The 24,971-nt window shown below is 45.8% G+C and overlaps 2 protein-coding genes across 11 annotated transcripts in view; one reads left to right on the forward strand and one right to left on the reverse strand.

Annotated features, from left to right (window-relative positions):
• The window catches only part of sorbs2a (sorbin and SH3 domain containing 2a), a 44,321-nt gene extending 31,687 nt beyond the window's left edge, over window positions 1-12,634 (reverse strand). For 6 of the 10 annotated variants that reach the window (XM_058084864.2, XM_058084892.2, XM_058084856.2 and 3 more), the window contains exon 1: window positions 12,217-12,634. The gene's annotated coding sequence lies outside the window, so the exon portion shown is untranslated. Of the gene's footprint in view, window positions 1-351; window positions 840-6,928; window positions 7,541-12,216 lie in introns of those variants that run through there. The other 4 variants (XM_058084875.2, XM_058084837.2, XM_058084884.2 and 1 more) reach the window with 3 other exon arrangements.
• Window positions 12,635-18,303: 5,669 nt separating this feature from the next.
• tlr3 (toll-like receptor 3) lies at window positions 18,304-24,207 on the forward strand. Its single transcript, XM_058065289.2, has 5 exons — window positions 18,304-18,585; window positions 19,498-19,917; window positions 20,001-20,195; window positions 21,313-23,168; window positions 23,294-24,207. Exons 1-5 carry the CDS (start codon window positions 18,559-18,561, stop codon window positions 23,523-23,525), a joined length of 2,730 nt encoding a protein of 909 aa, XP_057921272.2. The 5' UTR covers window positions 18,304-18,558; the 3' UTR covers window positions 23,526-24,207.
• The last annotated feature ends 764 nt before the right edge of the window (window positions 24,208-24,971 follow it).

The raw sequence follows: 24,971 nt of genomic DNA on the forward strand, positions 1-24,971 counted from the left end.
CGAGTCACACACACACATGCAACCACACGAGCATGCTAAACTCAGCTAACTCCTGTTAGCTCCTAACAGTCCTTTTTTAATCTTATTTGTATTCATTTTGCCTTTTTATTTAAGTTATTTTTATTATTTTCCCCTGTACTGCATACGGTAGTACCAGGATATTCTGTGGTGACAGGTGAGTCAGTGTAGTGATTCACATAGCAGGCATTAGTGCTCCAGACATAAAATAAAAGTAAATACGGAGCTATGACGAGGGCTAAATATCAATATTTCATGTCCAGACATAGTTATATAACATCTATATCAAGCGTGTGGTGGGATCCCTTCCTCCTCTGGAGACCCAATCCTCACCTTTACCCGCCGTCCCTCGTAAATCTATCTCCGAGCACCACACGCGCACGCACACGCGTCGGCTAAATCATGCGTCTGGCGTCGCGAGGTGTCGGCATCCGAAGGACGGTCAGCTTCCAAACGTGATCGTGTTTCTTGGGGGCAGATCTGCGGCGTCACAGCAGCTGCGTCGGAGGCCTGGATGTTATGGCTGCGCCGCGACTGGAAAAGACACGCCTCTCACACCGGACAGTCATGAGCTCGCCGCGTCATCTACACGGATGGAGGTCAAAGGTTGTGGTTCTACGGAATGACTGCACAAACCTGACAATGGACAGAAGATCCTAAATCATGATGACATCTGCTTTGAGTCTTTTTTCGCTGAGTAAGAGAGAGGCCTCGTTTGGCGGTGGTTTATCCAGCGGCTGTAATTTGGGAACTGGTCGGCCACAACGAAGACCAGAGTCCATAATGACACGCCGGCACAATAACCACCAGCTTGCAAAAGTCACAAGCTACATAAGAGTTAGTCCAATGAAGGACTAAATACACCCTGGACTACTTTTACAGGACAGTTATATGCAGATTCATCATGCGCTAACGCTAGCATGCGTCCCTCCAGTCTGGGACAAAATCCTTTCCCTCACTTTGACAGAAGAGACGCTCAAATGCTCGGAAAAACCTCCTTCCTCGCAAACGTGATACCGCCCCCGTGTACACCCCGACCCCAGCCTTCGATGCGCTTGTTTAGCTGAAAAAGCCCAAACATTCATTCATTCATTCATTTTCTACCGCTTATCCTCACAAGGGTCGCGGGGGTGCTGGAGCCTATCCCAGCTATCTTGGTGAGAGGACTGGACTGGTGGCCAGCCAATCCCAGGGCATATATAGACAAACAACCATTCACACTCACATTCATACCTATGGACAATTTGGAGTGTTAACCAATTAACCTAGCATGTTTTTGGAATGTGGGAGGAAACCGGAGTACCCGGAAAAAACCCACGCATGCACGGGGAGAACATGCTCCACACAGAGATGACCGAGGGTGGGATTGAACTCGGGTCCCTAGCTGTGAGGTCTGTGTGCTAACCACTCGACCGCCGTGCAGCAAAGCCGAAACAAACTGAACAAATGAACTTAAATAAATGAAGAACTGGTTACTGGTTGAAATTATATCCCAATACTGCCAGTATGGGTGCTGCCGCTGTGAACACGGGAGATAAGCTACATGGCCTCGGGGGTCCTGACCCCTGAGCGCTCCCTCGGACGGAGACATAGTCAAAGGATGTCAACACATTAAGCTCATTAGCAAATGTATTCCAAGACTTTGCCAACAAGGAATTCTAACGGCCGTTTTCTACGCCGGCGTTGCGAGTCTGCATGCTAGCAGCTTCTGCACAGACAACTCCATGGAAGTAAGCCCATGAAATGCTGGTGCAGGATCTTATATTTAGAAGCAGCGAGAGCAAATATCTCCCCCATAGGGCCACAAAATGTCCCTGACCTGTAAAGTCCACTGAGACACGGCCAGCCTGAAAACAAGCCAACCTTTCCAAATAAGGCAGAAGGTTTCGTTCTTTAACTCCTGCACCGCATGGCTGGAACATTTTTGTGGTTAAAAACAAGGCTTGGGATTCAAAGTATGTCCGGCAAGAGGAAAGTCTATGCCATGGGTAGATTATACCAAGGGTATCCAATGCACGGCCCAAGGGCCTTTTGCGGCCTGATGCTTTTTGTTTCTTTGTCCATGACTGACACGTTCTCAAAATCTGATTTAACAAGAGAACTTAAAAGGAAGTGGACAAATGGTTGCTGTGGTCTGATGGGTTCCTATGTCCTGCTTTGTGCTCAGCCATTTTTAATTCCTCATGGTAATTCTAGGGGAAAATGCATGTGTGTTTTTCACTCTGTAAAGTACTTTAATAGGTATGAAAAGCGTTTTATCAATAAAGTTTGATTTAACAAGGCAGTGGTTACTGTTGGAGGACCTGCGGAAAGCACGCTTGGCAAAACTGAGAGGCGTTTTTAGCATTCTGCCTCCGCCTCCACGTCTGCCGCCTTCCACACATTCCCTTGTGAGGCAGCAGGATTTGCAAGATTATGCACGATCATGCAGAGGGAGAACCCTGACCTTATCCGCTGATGCAAATATACGGCAGACACGCTCCAAAAGTATAAAAAAAAAAAAAAAAGCTGGTAGCTGCTGAGTTGTGCCCTGTTAGAATCTTTTTCTGCAATTGTATATGTACTGTACATATACAGTATATCATATTATTTATACTACACATTGTTAATACATATGTGTAGTGGGCACAAACGTTAGCAACATATGAGCTAAAGTGCTAACATTACATTTTAGCAGCAACATCCTGCAAGGTTAGCCATTTACTGAAGAGAAACAACATGATCAAAATTAGTTAATCGCTAATGGCCCCACCCATGACAAATTAGCTAGTTCAGCCTCATTTCCGGAAGCGACACCATCGGGGTGACACCTCTCAGCTAAAGCAGACTAAATAAACACTTCTCCAGGTAGATGGTGGACTTGGTTTGGTATATTTTTTATCAAAATAGTCATCCTGTCAAAACAATGTGTTGCTGCCGGATGTTCATTAGTATCCCGGTCATAGTGTAAGGTTTTTTTTTACCAAAAGAGGAAGGTTTCAGGCCAAAATGGATGAAGCAAGTACAGAGAAGCAAATACTTTGCAAGTTCTTTGCAGTGATCATTTAACTGATGACTGCTACGAAGGAACACCTTTACAAGGAGCATTTGGCTTGAAAGTACGCTAGAAAAAGGATGCTATTCCAATTCACAGATAAAAAAGACAAGATGAATGACGTCAAATTTGCCACAGGACAGAATAAGTCTTGTTTCCAGAATGTCTTCTAAACACTATTCCATGGTAGCAACAAGGCTGTAAAGTATGACATATGCGAGATAAACATCTTCTCACAGCAATACGTTTACTATGGGTGCCATGTTCTACCAACACATCATCACTAGCTGAACAACAACCACGTCCAACAGAAGTCCCTGTTATCTGCCTTGTTTGTTCAACCTTGCCACTCATTAGCAGACCCCCGCCGGCTCTCTGATTGCATGGGGGAGGGGGGCAGAGGCCAATACGGTGACCCTGCGTGCCCGCTCGCTGCCCATGCTGCCATCAACAGAGGCCCGTGTGTTTGGCAGATTGCGTCACAGCGCCGCTAACGAGCTCGAGCCGGCGGGCCGACGGCACTCGTGTAATTATGCAACGCCAGCCCCCGCAATGCTCCAGAGAGGAGGGCGCGGGAGGAGACGGGATTGGATGTGGCAACGTTGTGGCGTTGTGTCTTGCTATTTCTATCCCAGATAACAACAACAACGATACATGAAAAGACTCCAGTGCTTCAAAGCTGATATCAACATGCAGAATCATTAAAGATGGCTGTGGGAGGCCACATGAGGACATCAGAAGACAACCCCTGATGCCCCCCACCACCACCCACCCAACACCGCCCCCGCTGAACACACAGCTAGCATGTCTCACAGCACCAAAGATTAGACCAGCTGAAGGACGAAGCTGGATACATGTAGCTCCTGGCAAGGACACGTCCGCAAAGAAAAACCTCATCAACACTACTCAACTGGTGGCCTGCGGGCCAAACCTGCCCGTTAAACAACATCAGAGCGACCCGTGTGGAAAGTTCAAACTCGTGTTTTTGCACCCGATTCCATAAAACAGCAGAAAAATCCTGGCAAAAATCTCTGAGTAGCATTTTTGTAGTAAATCCCCCAAAACAGCAGAGCACTTCTCTTATAGAGGATCTTTGACTCGTGTTTTTGCAGCAGATTCCTCAAAAGAGCAGAACACTCCTGCCATATGGAGGATCTTTGATGAGCATTATGAGGCAGACGCCAAAATACAGCAGAGAAACTTTGACTGGTGTTTTTACACGAGATCCTTAAAAATAGCAAAGCTCTCCTGTCATATCAACAATCTTTGATTCGTACTTTAGTGGTAGATTCTTCAAAACTGCAGAGCATTCCTGTTATATAGGGGATCTTTGACTAGCATTTCTGCAGTAGATTCCTACTACCAGCACAGGGCTCCTGTTCATGTCAGTCTCATAGAGGATCTTTGACTAGGGCTTGGCAGTAAAGCCTCAGCGTAGTGTTTTTTATTCATGACTATCATTTGATGAATTACCTGACTGCTACTAGCAGGAACGCTACTTGTCATGAATGAGGTTTGCTTGAGGGAATAAAAGTCGTTCAAACAACAGAAGTGAAAAAGAAATGAAACGTGTCTTTGCTAGATCTTCCGTCAATCACTCACTCTGTTTGAAAACAATCTTTGTCCTCCAGGATCCATGTTGGCTGCAGACATAAACAACATATTTCCAATAACAGTTTGTCATTGGAGGCGCCCCTAAAAGTCAACGCCTATCAGCAAGTGGGCCCTCATTCCGCACACATAGTCCGGATTCCCCAGGTACCGAGCGTAAGTGTCGAGCGCGGAGATAAGAGCAAGTTGATTAGCGGGGGCTGCTATATTTACTGCCATTAGATAAGACCCTTTACCCTCTAAGCCTGTCAAGAGGAACATATCTGCCAGCATCACACGTTCCGCCCAAATACAACACACACTTTTTGATGCTAAAAATCTACAACGGCAACTTGGCTGAGCCTGTTTGGACAAAGTCCCGAACAGGGACTCTGCTCGTTAACTCCTTCACTATCTCAACTCCGCTAGCGCCAGCTAAACAACAACGACAAACAAACGACGACACCAGGTGACATGTCACAAATTGGTCCTCATTTCCTTTTCCCGCACGAGCTGCACCATGGGTACTGGACGAAAACTTCAGATTCAGAGACACTCAAGGGTACTAGACAAAAAAATCGAAATTCACTGACTCACAGCTTCTTGACAAAGACTCGGGTTTCACTGATTCAAGGGTACTCAGCAAAGACGTGAATCACACTGACTCACGGGTACTAGACTAAGACTCGAGTTTAACTGACTCACAAGACTTAGGTTTCACTGATTCACAGGTAAGTGTTACTGACTCATTGGTACGCCACAAGGAGCTCAGAGTCAGTGACTCATGTGCTGGATGATGACTTGAGGTTCACTGAGTCAAAAACAACCGACTCAAGCGGTCAACAAAGCCTCACTAACTCACAGATACTCCAAAGACTATCAGTGACTCACAGGTGATGGACAATGACTCAAATATCACCAACTCACCCGTGTGACACAAAATAGAAAAATGGCTGACTCCTGGGCACCCGACAAAGACGATGTTTCACTGACTCACTCAGGTGTCGATGCAATTTTTGTGTCCACGTCAAATTCATGGTATGATCCGTGCAACACGTTTTGGCCAACCACTGGAAGTTTCTTTTGGGTGAGAAGAACGAACGGTTCCCCAGCGAAGCTAGCAGATAACAAACAAACAAAGCACCTTCTTGTGGGAACCCAACGGAAGCAAGGTGACATTCCTCCACACCTTTAGGAGGGATGGGTGGCTTTTGTTGAGCGGGGGGGAAGGAGAGGCCGTGACAAAGTTTGTAACAAGAGATGGAAGCAAGTCAAATGGGACGATGGGGGGGGGGGGGTGGTTGGGGGGTTTCCAGGGTAAAAAGTGGGAAGAAAATACTATCAGGATTCACAGAGGACCACAATGGGAAGAGGACATTTCCGTTCACGTTTTAACTTTAATAATGACAAAAAGTTCACGAGTAAGTGGAACAGGAACTAAAGGGAACTACACAACCAATGTTGGAATAAAGTTCAACACAGGTGACTTTCCCACCAACAGCGGAGTCACAACATTTTAAAGCATGAAGAGCTACCTCGTTGTGGAGTTCATAAAAAAGGAGGTTGCCTACAGCCACAGCTGATTATGCCAACGTTATTTTAATGTAAATGTAAAATCTCATGATACACAAGAAGTTTATTTTTTTTAAATAATGCTTCTGAGGGTGAAACAAGAGAAAGGAAAACATCATTTATGAACAAGTACAACATGGCCGCTTTCTTGAAACCAAGCACCCGGCGACCATAGGCGACTGTAGGGGACTGCATTTATTGGAGCATTTGTGGTATGTATCTTACATATAGTACATCCAGCGTACTGTACAGTACATCCAGCGTACTGTACAGTACATCCAGCGTACATCCAGCACTGGACGTACTGTACAGTACGCTGGATGTACTGTAGTACGCACGCTGGATGTACTGTACATCATACGCATGACTAACCCTAACCCTAGCCTGCACATTTGAAAGCTAGCTTTCCTTTCTCAGTAGCTTTGTTCCAGCAACCCCAACAATGAGCTCTGCCACGCTGTAAGAGATTTCAGTGTCGCACGCCGCAATCGAAGCTCAAATGAAAGCCTTTTGTTTTGTTGGACGCCATTTCTCCATTCTGGCTCCATTCAGCGGTGAACTTCTGCTGGCATCCATGTTTTCTTACGCTGCTAATTAGTGACTGATTGAATCCCACCTAGAAGCCTGGCTATTGTTTGCAATGTTTAACCGGAGAGAATGACCCCCCCAGGCAGCAAGGTGCAGGTGCAACATTCCGTCAAGATGAACTCTTACCGTCATAAAAGCCCAACAGGATGAGAGGGAGGCTTTTGACAGAACAGGCAAAAAGATGAGTCGCGATCCGCTGCAGGTTTTTCTACGGTCTTGTTTGAAATGTTACTTTCCCAGTCTTCCCGAGTCGCCCCCGTTGGCCGGGTCGTATTCCGCCACGCGTTAAAGCCTGGGAAGCACTGAGACCACGGGAGAAAGTTTGGAGAGGAGAGAGAGAGAGAGACTTCCCTGTTTGGGTGAAGCCGTGATCAGATCTGCTATTTACAGACTCAGGCATGCTGGTCCATGACACTGGAAAGTTACCCCCCACCGCAGTACTGACGGGTGGGAGGGGGGCTAAGTGACAGGCCGGACTAACTCTATTTTATCACGCACACGCACACACTCCAATATAGCGCACACATCGACACAATTAAACCTCGGTTTTCACACGCTCTGGTTTTCATCAAAATGTTGCCTGGTTTTTCGTACACTGTCTTGGTTTTCGTCAGCACCAGGTTTCGGTATGATTCGGTGGAAATGTTTGCCAAAATTTTGCTTCAGTTTTTGTGCATTGTCTCAGTTTGCATATGTTGTTGGAAATGTTCTCCAAAGCTCTGCCTCAGTTTTCCGTACAAAACACATTTTTACATCAAACCTTGGTTTTCATACACCCCCGTTTTCCACAAATATTTTCACAAATAGTTTACCTCACTTTTCACACAATGTCTCAGTTTCACGTACACAACATGTACCAAACTACAGTCAAAATTCATGTTCCTACACCTCTGTTCCTGTATTATTGGTTTTTGGTGAATCCATCCATCCATCTATTCTTCATCTATACAGTCGCGTGTATGCTGGAGCCTATCCCAGCTGTCTTCAGACGAGAGGCGGAGTCCACCCTGGACTGGTCGCCAGCCAATCACAGGGCACATATAGACAAACAACCATTCACACTCACATTCATTGGAGTGGCCAATGAAGCTAGCATGTTTTTGGAATGTGGGAGGAAACAGTACAGTACAAATGCACTAAACTATAAAACTATAGGAGACATCCAGGAGTAGCAAAACATGTTTTTATTATTCAAAAAAATCATGAAAAAAACAGTTTGTGTCATTGAAGTGTACACAAACACTGCTGCACACACAGTCCATGCATGTCGTCAATGTGGGGCTATGCCGGGGGGGGGGGGGTATGACTCCACATAAGACTGTCAAATTCCTCTGCCGAGATTTTCTTTCACTTTTCTGGCGCTGACACTTTGATCACCTGTCAGGACGCCCAACGGGGGTCACCTCGCAGAGAGACGCGCAAACGTCCGTGACACACACCGTCGTCGTAAATATAAATATACACTCAACAAAAATATCAACACAACACTCGTAAGACGCCAAACGTCAAGGCCTCTCACCAATATTGGGCACAAATCTGGCAAGATGCTGATTAGACTGGTTGGCAACATAAAGGTGGGCCTGGGGGGCATTCCAGTGGTAGCACTGGTATGAGTGTCTGGTGTGACGCCAACCCAGACCATCCCAAATACGCTCACTGGGCAACAAGTCCGATGAGTATGCTAGTATGCTGCCCTGGGTGTTGTAGACCGACTGTCCGTGGTGGGCGTGGGCGTATGGTATGGGCAGGTCAACAAAGATTGATTATTAGGTATTCCGAATGTACAGACTCATGGTGTGGAGAACCTGACGGCCATTGTTGTGTCGTTCACCCGAAACCATCACCTCATGTTGCAGCGCCAGTTTTTGGACACTGTCTCGGTTTTCCGTGAAAGACGGATCTTTCCAAGCAACATCTCAGAGTCGGGCCATATAAATCTGAGGTGGTCCAAGGTGTGGATACATATGCAGTCCGTGTCACATCTATCCATCTGACTTTACTGCTGTGTAATTCATACGGGACCGTATATTTGGACGTGACCACACACAGTCTGAATATACATCAGAAGAAAAAAAAGGGGGCCAACCGCAAGCACCAAGACCCCTGACTTGCAGCTATTCCCAGAAGGATGATGTAAGCCCTGCTATTCACATCTCACCGTTTCAACCCGGACACCTAAAACCAGCCCGGGCAGCTACTGTGCAGCATGCTTTCCGGACAGGAAATAGTTAACTTATCTCCCACAAAACTAAGCAATGGAGGCGACAAAAGGAGTTTTTTTCATGTAATTTTCTGATATTTGGTTAATTCCACTCGCCATGCTACAAAATACAAACTACATGGAATTATCCCGTTAAGTACAGTGCAACCTCACTTTTCATGATCAATTCCTTGAAAAAATGTGCAAAAACTGAGGAAATTTTATGCAAGTAGAAAATAATATTGATAAAAAATACATTTAACAGAGATTAATTATCATCTTACATGCAGAAAACAATTCAACATAATTATAAATGAGGAATGGATGGATCTTTTTGTGGATGCAGACTTCCTGTACATCCAACATTTTCCCAAAAAGTTTTTTTTTTTTTCAACTTTATTTTTTCCAATTTTTTTTTAACAAAACGTCAACATTAATACAAACAAAGGGGGCGCTGGACATACACAGTTCACAAGTTAGGATTTCACATTCCTTGTCATGGTGCAATTTGAGTCATTTCCTTGGTCAAAATTTTCGGGGTTTTGAATGTCCAACATCAAACTCCAGTGGAACCTCGATGACTACATCGTCCCTACATCTTGTTGACATGATGAAGATGTTTAGAGTTTATGTGTGCAGAGGCGGACATCCCATCCCATTAGAAGAGTCAGCCGCCTACATGCATTTCTCAGTTTCTGGCCTAAATTGGTCAATTATGTATTGCATTAATAAATGTAAGAATTTTGGCATCTAATTATATGTAATCATACACATTGTGCTAGTAAAAAGAAGTGTAAAAGGTAAAAAAAAAAAGAATGCTAATAAATTCCAAAAAGTTTGGAATATTGGACTTACGTCACAAAGGCTGCCCAGCCCAACCTCGGTTCCATGAAAAGACACCAGCGTGAACGTGAAGACAACCGTGCCACACAGTGCCGCACCGGGCATCTTGTTTTTAAACTTTCAAAGTGCTATGGCAGGCCACAATACTGTTATTTTTATTAACAGGTTATCCCAGTCCTAGTTTGAGCTTGAAGGCACCATGCAAATGTTGATGGGACGGAACAAGAAGCTAAACATGCAAATGATCCAAGCTGCTGCTAGCCCGCGTCACCCGCTTCGACGGGACCCGTGTTGTAGGTGACAAAGCGGTAATGCAGGAATCAAATCGACAAGCGGGCACAGGTGGCGGAAGGGCCAGTGCTCCGGCCAAGCGACGGCGGCGACGGCGGCAGGAGCAGCTGCTGGCCAGACCCCCCCCCGTTCACGTGCCAAGGATCACAACGGAATGGCGAAAAGCTGACAAGTGATGGCTGCTAATGATGTAACCTTGGGGCGAGACCCAAGAGCTATCAGGGGAGCAATAAAACAGGGCTAGTTTAGCTACCCGTTTAGGACCCTGGCGGCTAGCCGGAGCAACAACCAGCTTTTGTTCAGTTCTTTTTCTTTGATTGATTGATCGTGCCTGCTGCCAAAGACAGATCAATATCTTCACAAGAGGAAAGAGCCTGCGCCATTCCGGCCAGCGTGGACGGTCAGCAGTCTAATCTAGAATGATTAGGACGGATTAGGTCATTTAAAAAAAAAAAGCTCATCCAGTATTACTGATGTCAGCGAGTCTGCCAGCGTTTCAAGCGCCGCTATCCACGACATCCAGGAGGAGAAAAAAATCCACTTGTATGACAACCAAGACATTGATTCATCGTGTTGAAGCAATGAAGCGCAGTAGGTGACTGCAACCAGCAGGGGTGCTGTTGATTCCTTCTCTACTCAAAAGAAACCCAACTAGTATACATACTATATAAAAATACAACTACATACTATATAACGATACAACTCTGGTATCGTCCAGAGTAGCAAACTAGCAAGAGACAGGCCTGTACAACTTGGGAGTGGCGTGACCATCCTGGAGGGATAATGTTTCACTTCCCACCCTCCTGGACCGTCATTTTGCATTCAGACGACAGGGAGAGAGAAGCCTCTTGTTTCATTGTTTGGCCAACATCTCTTCATACCAGTTTAACCAGTACGCAGGTGGCTGCACGTCACTGCTTTGGCGTACCAACACCATGCTGGCCGCAAAATAGGACATCGATATCCATGATGTCATTCAGCTAAAAACATGCTAAGTCTATTTTTGACTAGCGTTTCTGCAGTAAGCACATCTGTCAAATAGAGGATCTTTGAAAAGCATTGTTGCAGTAGGCCCTGAAAAGTTGCATAGTAGCACTCCTGTCATATCAAGGATCTTTAACTCATGTTTCTGAAGCAGAGCACTCCTGTCAAATAAAGGATCTTGGACTAGCATTCCCACAGTCGGTTCTTCCTCTGGAAACTGTTTTTGCAGTATGTACTTAAAAACTGCAGGGCGCTTCCGTCCCAGACAATGTTTGACTGGAGTTCTGCTCCTGCCATATAGAGGATCTTTGGTTAGGGTTTTTTTTTTTGCAGTAGGTCATTAAAAACTGCACAGCACTTCTGTCATATAAAGGATCTTTGACTCACATTTTTTACAGCAGGTTTTTCAAAACGGCACAGGACTCCTGTCAAACAGAGGATCTTGGATCTTTTGACGCTCATTTATGGCAAAACTTTGACTAACATTTCTGCAGTAAGCTCTTAAAAACAACACAGCACTTCTGTCATATAGAGGATCTTTGAGTAGTGTTTTCCCCAGGTCCTTAACAACAGCAGAGCACTCTTGTTACACAGAGGATCTTTGACCAAAGTTTGTGCAGTACATCTTTAAAAATAGCCGGGCACTGCTGTCAAGAGGCATTGCATTCATGTTTTTGCTGTAATGTTTTCTATTTGCTTCTAATCTCATTATCTTTAATAAACGTTGAGCTGATCTTAGTACAGCGAGGATAAAACATAAACACGTCCAGTACTTTTACCACAGAAAATGCATCGCTGCACTTATTGTGTACATATATACATACTGCACGATAGACAACAGAGATTATGCGGCATGGAGATTAAACTGTGGCCATTGGGGGGCTTTTGTTGACTAGCGGTGCTATCATTCCACGTTGTCCTTTCATAATAATAACGTCATCATCCATAAATGTACCGGAAAGGAGGACGCTCACTCGGATGCACCTAAGCCGGCTGACCGTGCTCATCTGCCCCGCTCTCTTGGTGGTTGACTTTCCGTTAACAGTCGACAAAAATGTCCGAGTAGATGTCCAATTAGGTGATAAAAGTGCCTTACCTTAGCAAAGCTGCCACTTCCCGACTAGCAAGGCGGCCACTTCCATGGCGGATGACAATAACACACGGTAACACGCCGGCGAGGGATCCGTCCACCTGCCCGCTAGCACCGGCTGCCTGCCGGTGGCTTCACCCAGGCGGGGCACCGCTCTCACGCTTGGCGGGTGGGGGGCCGGATCACCGGGGTGGGATCGAATAGCAATGCGGCTAAATTGTCCGATGCCCCCGGCCCGCTCCTCCGCCCTCGTCGCGCTCTCTCTACCCAGCACCCCCGGAGGAGGAGGCGGCGTTAACGCGGTAACGCGGCGGCTTGTACGCTTACGTCAGCCCGCATTAGTGGACCTGACCCCCGCCTTCCTTGTGGTGTTTGTATTGGTATTGACCGCTACACTGCGGCTTTAGTGCGCAAAATGGCCTCCCTGCGAGCCCGGGAACGGGTAACCATGGCAACCTGACCCACAGGAGCACCTGTTAGCTTCTTGCTGCTAATGCTAACAGAGAAACACGTCTTCCTCCTTACTGCACTTTAACGCTAACTATTCTGTGAACCACGTTTTTAAAAAGCACAATCCCATCACAATTATTCGTATTTTAAATCATAACAATCATAACAAATGCCGAATTTAGCCATAAATCAAGTTAGAAAGTCTCAGATTTTAAAACAAGCTATATGTTTACGCAGAGATCCTCTATATCACAGAGGTGCTCTGCTTGTTAGCACTGACTGCAAAACCACCAGTCAAAGATCCTTTATGAAACAGCAGCCTCTGTTGTCATCAATTCATTCAATTCAAAGATTCTCTATAAAACAAGAGGGTTTTGCTGTTTCAAAGTACCTGCAGCAATAACACCAGTCAGATCAAGATCCTCTGTACTGGAGATTAGTTAGGACTTTCCCAGTCAAAGATCCTCTATAAGACAGGGGTGTTCTGCTGTTTTTTAGGACCCGCTGCAAAAAGCAATTCAAAGATCCTCAATAAAACAGGAGTGTTTCTACTGTTTTTAAAGGACCTTCTGCACAATCACGAGTCAAAGATTGTGGATATGACAGATGGGCTCCGCTATTTTTAAGAATCTGCAGCAAAAATGTTTCACAGCTTTGCTGCAACCATCTTTCCACCGCAGCATGCAATAATCAAAGATCATACTTCATATACGTACACCGTTTGGTCTCCAGCCAGGAAGTGTTTCACATTTTGTCCATCATGGATGCTTGACCTTTCTGCGACCTCATCCATACCGCTCGCGTGCGTGCCTTTGCTCTTTTATCGCCAGCTCTTAAGTAATCTCACCGTTGTCAAGTAGGCGTCTTATTTTAGGAGGCGTGTCAGCCACCACACATCGGCCTTCGTGAAGACCACGCCATGACCGTATAGACCTCGGGTCTGGAATGCAAGGACCCAAGGGGGGTGGGGGGGTGCTGCAGGTGCGCACACAGTCAACGCTTGCTTTTGGTACGCCACAGTCAGTGGAACCAGGATATAGGGCAGGTGGAGTCACCTGGTGTGGCCCAGCATGGTGCACTGCGGTCGGACACACTCTCCAAGTAGCCCATGTGCCGCCCCAGAGGTCGGTAGAACCAGGATATAGGGCAGGTGGAGTCACCTGGTGTGGCCCAGCATGGTGCACTGCGGTCGGACACACTCTCCAAGTAGCCCATGTGCCGCCCCAGAGGTCGGTAGAACCAGGATATAGGGCAGGTGGAGTCACCTGGTGTGGCCCAGCATGGTGCACTGCGGTCGGACACACTCTCCAAGTAGCCCATGTGCCGCCCCGGAGGTCGGTAGAACCAGGATATAGGGCAGGTGGAGTCACCTGGTGTGGCCCAGCATGGTGCACTGCGGTCGGACACACTCTCCAAGTAGCCCATGTGCCGCCCCGGAGGTCGGTAGAACCAGGATATAGGGCAGGTGGAGTCACCTGGCGTGGCCCAGCATGGTGCACTGCGGTCGGACACACTCTCCAAGTAGCCCATGTGCCGCCCCGGAGGTCGGTAGAACCAGGATATAGGGCAGGTGGACTCACCTGGTGTGGCCCAGCATGGTGCACTGCGGTCGGACACACTCTCCAAGTAGCCCATGTGCCGCCCCGGAGGTCGGTAGAACCAGGATATAGGGCAGGTGGAGTCACCTGGTGTGGCCCAGCATGGTGCACTGCGGTCGGACACACTCTCCAAGTAGCCCATGTGCCGCCCCGGAGGTCGGTAGAACCAGGATATAGGGCAGGTGGAGTCACCTGGCGTGGCCCAGCAGGGTGCACTGCGGTCGGACACACTCTCCAAGTAGCCCATGTGCCGCCCCGGAGGTCGGTAGAACCAGGATATAGGGCAGGTGGAGTCACCTGGCGTGGCCCAGCAGGGTGCACTGCGGTCGGACACACTTTCCAAGCATCCAGGGGGTTGGTAGAAGCAGAATATACAGCAGGTGGAGCCACTTGGCATTGCCCAGAAAGGTGCACTGTAGTCGGACACACTCTTCGAGCTGCAGCACTGTATAAATATAAACACTGTATATATATTTGATAAAGAAGGTGAGAAACCTGATGCCAGCAGCATCCTAAGCCCCATCATCATCCTCCCAGCTGGACTCAGGGTTCGATCACACGGGCCCACAAGCCATCAAGGTGAATCAGGCCGCCCCGCCGTGAGAACAACTCAACATTTTATCTCTCCACTCCAAAGGGTCTACATTTGGAAGACCTGATAGTGGGTCCACGGATCTGGCCAGTGTTAGCCGGCAGGGCGACGGCGCTGAACGAGGACGTACAAGACCAGTGCATGAAGTCACGGTCTGGCAATGGCAACATATCATATCATCATCCAGCCACGCCTCCTCACTGTCCAAGCCGGGGGTGTCTAAACCTTTGCCACTTTGATATCTAGTAAATAAGCACATGCAGATACAGTATGCTAACAACTTCTACAATAAGATGCATTCCTCCATTTTTGCTGTTTGTTTTTTGTATTTTTCAAATATTTCAACATTTCATCCACCCATCCATTTTCTATGCCGCTTATCCTCATTTACTTGTATATTTTCTTCTGGTAATATGACTTATTACCATGATATTTTGACTCTACTCCCACAATTAAAAATATCATATATATAATAATAATACTTATTATACATAATAAATAGATAAAGTGCAATTAATATTTTCATCAATTGACAGCCCTAATAATGGCAAAAAATTAATCCTGACCATGTCTAATATTATCTTTTACACTTTTAAGATGTGCAGCGAAGCCTTTTTTTGTTTTTTTTTTCCCAAAGCTGGTGGGCACATGAAAAAGCCCGATTTTAAAAGCCTTCTCTCCCCAAAGTAGAGCAAGATGATGAGTTTTTGCGGCCGTTTGTTGCTCCCATCGCGCGTCTAACGTACGTCTCGTCACGAAGCAGCGACCCCTGGTCCAGCCGCCGCCGCCACGCTCCTCTCCGTCTTCTCCTTATGAGGGCACGAGGCAGAGAAAGCCGGCGGCGCCTTACGCAACACATGTGACATTTCCCCACGTTGTGTCCATGAAAAGACGCCAGCGCAGACAGACAGATGGGGGGGTACTGTCGCGTTACTATGAATAAACACGCGTGTCCGGTGAGGCTGCGGTTTGGAGCTTTGGTTTGTTTTCCAATTTGAAAAGTGCTGAAAACAAACATTTCCTCCAGTTCTCAGCACGAGGAGAAAGCAGCTGTTGGTGCTAGCTTCTCTCGACTCCCTAATGAGCTCGCTGGAGGAAAGTACTTATCTAAACAAATCGATGGAATTCCATCCTTCTTTTTATTTTGGAGGCAAAGCTGCAAATCCTATTGGTAGATTTTGGGCTTCTGTAATTAAGAAATGGGCCAATTAATCCTATAAAGCCTGCGTTTGGCAGGGGGGGGGGCCTGCAGGGGCCCAGCAGAAGGCGATTATGTAGCAAACAGTAGTGCTTTACTCCTAATGTGTTTTGCTATTTTCACAGCTTCCAACTTGAACACGCTGGCAAGGTTGCCGATACGGGACAAAAACTCTTGCAGGGTTTTTGTATCCCTGATGAAAATAAAGCCACATGGGGGTAAACTGCACCCCGCAATCACGGTTAGGGATGTTCCTCGGCTTTAAGGATTCATCTTGGGGACATCAAGGGAAGAAAATGCTCAACTAAACTGCTCAGCTTTTGTTGTTCAGCCACACTTCCATCCATCTTCTACCGCCCAGACTTCATCCAGTTCCTCCCGGCAGATCGCAAGGAGTTCCCGGGTCCTTGAACCCGAAAATGAAATCATTTGACCCAGAAGAACATCTGTGTTGTTCCTCCAGAGGACACGTCTTCAGGTTTTAGTCTTTCTTTTGTTTATCCACTCTGGAAGGATCAAGTTCTCATGGTGATCCAATTTGTGTGTTGGCATCCACGAGACGTTTAAGTGTCTGTGACAGGAGCAGGTTGTCAGGTCGCCACGGTGACCCCGCTTTTTTACGACAATGAAATTATAAACATGGCTGATGGAATATGGATGGAATATATAGGGTATGACGTCTTAGTACATGTATACGTATATATGTATATATAAATATATACATAGGCAGCCCTGATGTAACGTATGGCCAGGAGTCAGCCAACAATGACTTCCTAAAAACACACCATTACATGGAAAATGGCGGATGCATGTGGGCAGGACGACGGGCATGACCTCTAAACATGGAGGGTCAGCAGGCAGGATGGGGGAAGGGGGGGGGGGGGTTGCAGGCTGGTATAAACGCTGCAGAGACTGTAAAGGTGTCACCTTGTATCGATGCGCTGTACTCAGGATAATAACGTCCTGGTGAGAGCTGCCCCCCTACGTCCTACGTCGTGGGACCAAAACCCTGTCAGCTTCCTCAGCTTAGTACTCATTGGCTGAAGGATTCAGGTGCCCGGTTCCATCCCAGAACGATCTGCAGGGAGGACGAAGAGGGGAAAACGGGTGAAGGCGCCGCACGCATGACACCACTTTGACCAATGGATGAGGAACAGGCAATCAATCACACGTGGCCATGGTGAAAGATCATTGACTGGACCGGTCACGTTGCTACACCGCCAACCAGGAGTGTCCCCATGTGGTGTCCCCACGTGGTGTCCCCATGTGGTCCACTCAGGGCCCATCATGACAAAGTCACAGACGTGTTAGCATTTGGCTCGGGCCCTCTTCAAACTATGTTTATACGGATATAAAACTCAAGCTAAACTAAATAAAGCTGTCATTTTTGGAAAGAAAAATGAGAAAATTAAATTAAAAGAAAATTATTATTGAATTATTATAATTGAATTATTATGATATTATTATAATATTAATATTATAATAATATGAAATTATTATAAAAATAATATTATTATAATAATATGATATCATTATAATATTATGATTATTAAAAATATTATTGAATTATTATAATTATTTAAGAAGTTGAAATATTATTGGGAAAAAATACAAAAATGGGACAAAAGGAGCAAAGTTGATACTCCCCATAATGGGCTATATCACCTAAATCATTAAGCTCAGATGCCCCCCCCCAATATAGAGTCCCATCCTTTCATCTTTGATAAGGTTTGAAGTAGAAACATCCCTCCATTCAGTGAAACGAAAGCAAAACCGGAAAGTGTTTGCAACCAGCCGCAAGGCAAAGCATGACTGCCCTCTAGTGGACACCAGCCAACCATGCAGCTTGTGTTTCTACAGTATTTGCTTTGCTGATCTGCTTTACAAATACGGAAGACTCCTTTTGTATTGTCAACATACGGCAACATGCTCATAAATATATATATGTGCTACGTATACTTATATATGTATTTATATAATATACATGCATGATTGTATAATAGTGTGTTCATTAACAAGTGAGTGAACTTGGCAAAGTGTGCTTAGATGGCCCCGCCCACTCCAATACAGGAAGTGCTGTCTGTTCCAAAAGTTCCAAATAAACAATGAACGACACAAATGTACTTACCCGGAAAGGCGGTGTGTTATGAATAAAACGTACCTTCTCAATGACTCGGAGTGTTTGGACCGGCATCAAACCTGGTAACTAGCAGCTAACAGGTCTCAGGTCATGAAAAGACAAGAAGAAGAAGCTAACAGGGCGACACCTTCCTCGTCTGGACAGGAGGACTAGGACTTGGACTTGGACTTGGACTTGGACTCGGACATGAACATGGCGGCCATCGTCACATGATAAAAGTGGTTTCATCCCGGGTGTCGTGAAGAAGTGAAACCGGAGTTTCAGCTTTCATTTCCTTTTTGTGTTGGGTCTCCATCATGCGACTCTTGTTCAATGTCGGGGAAACACGACTGACGTCTTCCGAGTGATCAGCAGTGATTCAGCCGAAACCATGAGCTCCTTCGACGGGGGAAAGCTGGTAAGATGAAGATGATTATTGATGATTATTGGAGTTTTTACCGTGGGTGGAATCACGGAGGGATGACCCCTTCAGGGATGACCCCTTCAGGGATGACCCCTTCAGGGATGACCCCTTCAGGGATGACCCCTTCAGGGATGACCCCTTCAGGGATGACCCCTTCAGGGATGACCCCTTCAGGGACTTGGTTATTCAGCTAACAGCTAACAGTGGTGCACGTTGGTGGTGGCCCAAAGATGTTTTCTTATTTTTATTTTTTAAAAAGGCCCACAAGTACATTTTAAAAACATAAAAAAACATATTCACATTGAAAAATTTTTAAATATTACAATATTATTACAATATTACAAATATTACAATATTCTGATAAAAAGTTGTCATTTAACAAGTGTTACAATATTATTACAATATTACAAATATTACAATATTCTAATAAAAAGTTGTCATTTAACAAGAAAAAGTTATGAGAATAATATCATACTTCTGAGGAAAAATAATATTTTAGAAGCAAGTCAAAAAATTAAAAAATGTTTTATTTTCAAGTCATTGTATGTTTTTGTTGGGATGTCAGGTTGCAGAAAAAGTTAAAATGTTTTTTTTAAAAACAAAATTAAAACTTAATTTTACCGAAATAAACTTATGAGAAAAAGCGAGAATAAAAAGTCAATCCTAATCATGTGATCACATCCCAAACGTTTCTATTTCTATGGTTATCATCATGATTTCTCCACTTTGCCACGATCCTTCTATGGGGGCATCTCCAAATAAAAAAGCCTAAAGTGAGGCACATTTTTCCACTTTAAGGACCGAACACCCAAAATTGCATCATTTTTACGGGTTGGACTTTAAGGACTGAACATTTTGTTGGCAGTTCCTCCATCTTTTTTCTTTGTTTCCCTTGGCGCCCCCAAGGCGATGCTCCTCTGCTGCTTCCTGATGGCCGGGTGCGGTCAGACGAGCCAGAAGAAGACCTCCTGCCACATCCAAGGCAACAAGGCCGACTGCAGCCGCCTCAGCCTCACCGGCGTTCCCACAGACCTTCCGGGGAACATCACCAGTTTGGACATGTCCCACAACAGGCTGGACCTGATCCCGCCCTCGTCCATGGCGCCCTACGCCGGCCTCCTCCACCTGGACGTCAGCTACAACAGCATCAGCAGGCTGGACGGGGGGCTGTGTCGGACTCTGCCCCTGCTGCAGACCCTCAACGTGGACCACAACCAAGTGTCCGTGATTGGGGAACAGGATGTGAGAGCCTGCGGCAACCTGAGCAGGCTTCTCCTGTCCAGCAACAGACTGAAACTGAAAGGGGAACCCTTCTCTGGATTACAGGTACTCAGATCCACAATCTGGTGTCCTACATCTCCACCGTGTCTCCTCTCGCTTAAACCACATTGTCTCCTCCTAACTCGCAGCGCCTGAAATTCCTGGACGTGTCAAAGAACAACTTGGTCTCGGCTCGGCTCGGCACCAAGCCTCAGATGGAAGACCTGGAGGAGCTCAGTCTGGGATTCAACAAGTTCACCACTTTGGCCAAGGATGACTTTGCCTTCCTAAGCCGTTCCGACGCCCTCAAAGTCCTCAACCTCGCCTCCGCCTCCATCAAGACGGCAAGAAGACGACATTACTGGCAACTTCCTTCCAACACGATGAAGTATCCGTACGCTAGCGTCACGTAGGGAAGAACCCCTCCATTAGCGATACCGAGATCCAATACCAGCGTCACGGACCTTTGAAACTGTCTCTCACCGCCTAGATATCTCAATTCTAGACATTTCAACTCTAGATATCTCAATTCTAGACATTTCAACTCTAGACATTTCAACTCTAGTAGACATTTCAACTCTAGACATTTCAACTCTAGACATTTCAACTCTAGTAGACATTTCAACTCTAGACATTTCAACTCTAGACATTTCAACTCTAGACATTTCAACTCTAGACATTTCAACTCTAGACATTTCAACTCTAGACATTTCAACTCTAGATTCTAAATTTAAGTTTCTACTTTCATGCTTTTTGCTTGTTCTCAGCAAACGTAAACAGAATAACATCAGCAAATATTCCTAAAGGAATATCAGCAAACACAGCTTCAGGAGCATCAGCAAAAGGAGCCAGAAGAATATCAGCAAATGTAGCTAGAATATCAGCAAAGCCAATGTAGCTAGAAGAATATCAGCAAACACAACCAAAAGAACATCAGCATATATGTATGTATGTATATTTATATATATATATATATACCTAAAATAATATCAGTAAACACAGCCTGAATACTATCAGCAAAAGTAGCTAGAAGCTCAGTAAAGCAAAAGAATCGGTAGAAGGAAGCTAGAAGAATATCAGCAAACACAGCCTGAGGACTATCAGCAAAGCCAATGTAGCTAGAAGAAGATCAGCAAACACATCCAAAAGAACATCAGCATATACTACATATACATATATGTACCTAAAATAATATCAGCAAACAAAGCCAGAAGATATATCGGCAAATGCAGATAGAAGATCAGCAAAGCAAAAGAAGCTAGAAGAATCGGTAGAAAGAAGATAGAAGAATATCAGCAAACAAAGCTAAAGAGTATCAGCAAAGGAAGCCAGAAGATATATGGGCAAATGTAGCTAGAAGATCAGCAAAGCCAATGTAGCTAGAAGAAGATCAGCAAAGCCGACCAAAAGAGCATCAGCAAAGGTATCTAGAAGATTAACATCCAACGTTGTGGTCTGCAGGTGGAGCCGGGCTCCTTCCGGCCGATTTCCCGACTGCACACGCTGATCATGGACGGGAGCAACGTGGGCACCACGGTGGTCTCCAAGCTGTGCCTGGAGTTGTCCAGGACGTCCATCAAGAGCTTGTCCCTGCAGAAGATGAAGCTGGTCACTCTCACCAATGGCACCTTCAAAGGTCTGCTGCATACCAACCTCAGCTTCCTGGATCTTTCCGGCAACGAGATGGGCAAGATTGAAGACGACTCGTTTCAGTGGACGCCAAAACTCCAGACTCTGGTTTTATCGGACAACAACATCAAGCACTTGACCGTGTCCACGTTTGAGGGGCTTCAGGGTTTGAAAAACCTGGTCTTGATCAAAGCTCTGGTGAAAAGTCACACCTCGTCCACGCCCATCATCGACAACTTCTCCTTCCGGCCACTGACAAGTCTGGAGAGGTTGTCTTTGCGGCGGACTTCCGTACGGGAGATCACCCAACACACGTTCTCAGGCCTGGAGAGCCTGAAGCACCTCGATATGAGCTGGTGCAGGTACGCGTCGCTAAAAAATATCGATAAAACGACACTGGTCTCACTCGGCGGTTCTCCTCTCTTGGAGCTCAACCTGACCGCAACGGGAATCGTCCAGATTCAATCCGGAGCCTTTTCCCATCTGAGGAACCTCACAAGAATCGCTCTGGATTTCAATTTCATCAAGCAAACTCTGACCGGGAAGGAGTTGGAAGGCCTGGACCAACTCCGAGAACTCAACATGTCCTTCAACCGCCAGACCATCAACCTGAACTCCGTGTCGTTTGTTAGCGTACCCAACCTCAGGGTCCTGACGCTAGCAAAAAGCCTCACGGTCACGGCTCTCAACCTGGACCCGTCTCCCTTCAAGCCCCTGTCCAAGATCACCTACCTGGACCTGAGCAACAACAACATCGCCAACATCCGCGCCGATCTCCTGGACGGACTCGTCAACCTGAAGGTCCTCAAGCTGCAGCACAACAACCTGGCTAAACTGTGGAAGGCCGCGAACCTTGGTGGTCCTGTGCTTTACCTGAAAGGTCTGGAGAACTTGCTGAGTCTTCAGATGGACAGCAACGGCCTGGATGAGGTCCCCGCACAGGCACTGGGAGGACTGGAGAACCTCCAGGAACTCAGCCTCAGCAACAATCTGCTCAACAACCTGAAGGACCCGGTCTTTGAAAGTCTGAAATCCCTGAAGGTTTTGTACCTCCACAAGAACCTGATCACAGCTGTAAGACCGGAAGTGTTCCGAACGCCGCTGAGGAACCTCAGCCTGCTCGTGATGGGCAGGAATCCCTTTGACTGCACCTGCGAGAGCATCCTGTGGTTTGTGACGTGGCTGAACAACACCAACACCACCGGCGTTCCGGGTCTCCGGGACCAGTACCTGTGCAACACCCCCATGGCGTACTTCAACCACTCGGTCCTGGAGTTCAAAGCCATCTTTTGCAAGGACATGACGCCATTCCAGGCTCTTTTCATCCTGAGCAGCACCCTGGTGGTCCTGCTGACCGGGAGCGCCCTGATGGTGCGATTCCACGGCTGGAGATTCCGGTTTTATTGGAACATTGTCATCAATCGCGTGCTGGGATTCAGCGACGCCGGAGTGGAAGAAGGGCGACAGTTTGAATACGACGCCTACGTGGTCCATGCCGAGGAGGACAGCGGCTGGGTGGACCGAGTGGTCAAGTCTCTGGAAAGTGAGGGATGTAGATTTTGCCTGGACTATCGGGATTCCGTTCCAGGGATGTCCCAGCTGGAGTCCATCGTGGACAATATGAGAAATTCACGGAAAATCCTGTTTGTCGTCACCCAGAAACTTCTCAGTGACCCCTGGTGCAGCAGGTAAATCCCCCCTTGACATATTTGTTCGATTCCCTTAGATTGGAATGCCGGCCTTCCATTGGAGATACCGGAAATCACGCTTTATCCGTCTTTCTCCCTGTCCTACGTTTTGTTTCACTGTGCAGGTTCAAGGCCCATCACGCCCTGCACCAGGTCATCGAAGCCAGCAGAGATTCCGTGATCCTGGTCTTCCTGCAGGACGTGCACGACTACAAGCTTTCCCGATCGCTCTTCCTCCGCCGGGGAATGTTGCGTCCACGCTGCGTCCTCCACTGGCCCGTGCAGAGGGAACGGGTGGCCGCCTTTCGCCAGAAGTTGCAGATCGCCCTCGGACTCACCAACCGGGTTCACAGTTGAGCCTGGAGTGCTGAAGGGCTGCACGGTGTCCTAGTGGTTAGTGTGTTGGCCACACAGTCAGGGGATCTAGGAGACCTCTGTGGGATCTCCGTATGGGTATCCCTGTGTGGAGTTTGCATGTTCTTCCCGTGCATGCGTGGGTTTCCTCCAAGGATTCCGGTTTCCTCCCACATTCCAAAAACATGCTAGCTTCATTGGCCACTCCAAATTTTCCATAGGTATGAATATGGGTGGGAATGCTTGGGAATGTTTGCCCAAAAAGTCAACATGGCTAGGCTCCGGCATGGGTGGACCTTCCCAACCTTTGAAAAGTTTAGGCTAAGGATTTTACAGAATCCAAGGAGGACCATTTTGCAGTTTTTTTGTGTTAGCTTCCCAATTAGCATCATGAAGTCATCATACTGCTTCCACACAAGACGGATCAAGGAAAAATCCAAGTCAGTCTTGCGTGGACCTTGGATTGTGTCCCCCAGGAGTGAATGAATGTGTGAATGACCATGACACTGTCATTTCTTTACTTGTACTTATATATACTTATTATATATAAGATGTCAGCCTGGTCATTTTCCACGTGAGACGCTCAGATGGACAGCCTCATGCTGGCCAGTCACAGTGACATCTAGTGGCCGTGCGGTCTTACTACATCATTTTTTGTCATTTCAATAGTAAAATAAAGATGGTATTATTGACTATAAAACTACTTCTGGTCATTGTGTAATACAAATATTCCAAAATGTTTGTAAGTTATGTAAGTAATACATTAAACTGTATGTAGTGCTTACAAAGTATGTTTATAATATACTAAATATTTGTTCATCAATATCTCATTCACCATTCTACATTGTTTTTAAATTCATTATAAAACATATGTACACAATATGGCATAATATAAAACTATAAAACTAAATAGTATATAGTACTCATACAGGAGGTTATTTATACAAATGTATAATCATGTCAAATTAAATTGTATTTATTGATATTTTGGAAATGGCTAATTATTTTAAAACCATTTTAAAAAAGTATATAATAATTTCATGTACATCAAAAACTTTTTAAAAATATGTAAATATATGTATGTTATTAATACAAATCCATAATGTAGTCACTAAAATAGACATTACTAAACATTTTATGAATAGTTTACAAAATAAAGTTTTTTCATGGTACATATAATTTCACAAAAATTGAATATATTACAATTTTGAAATAATGTATGTATGTAGTATCTACAGTATAGTATGTGTTACCCAGTTACCTGTATGTATGTATATACAGTATAGTATGTGATACCCAGATACCTGTATGTATGTATATACAGTATAGTATGTGTTACCAAATACCTGTATGTATGTATATACAGTATAGTATGTGATACCCAGATACCAGTATGTATGTATATATAGTATAGTAGTATGTTACCCAGATACCTGTATGTATGTATAT

This window comes from Doryrhamphus excisus, linkage group LG9, assembly GCF_037039965.1.
Source record: "Doryrhamphus excisus strain RoL-2023G ecotype Guam linkage group LG9, RoL_Dexc_Guam_v1.1, whole genome shotgun sequence".
In the NCBI taxonomy this organism is placed as follows: domain Eukaryota; kingdom Metazoa; phylum Chordata; class Actinopteri; order Syngnathiformes; family Syngnathidae; genus Doryrhamphus; species Doryrhamphus excisus.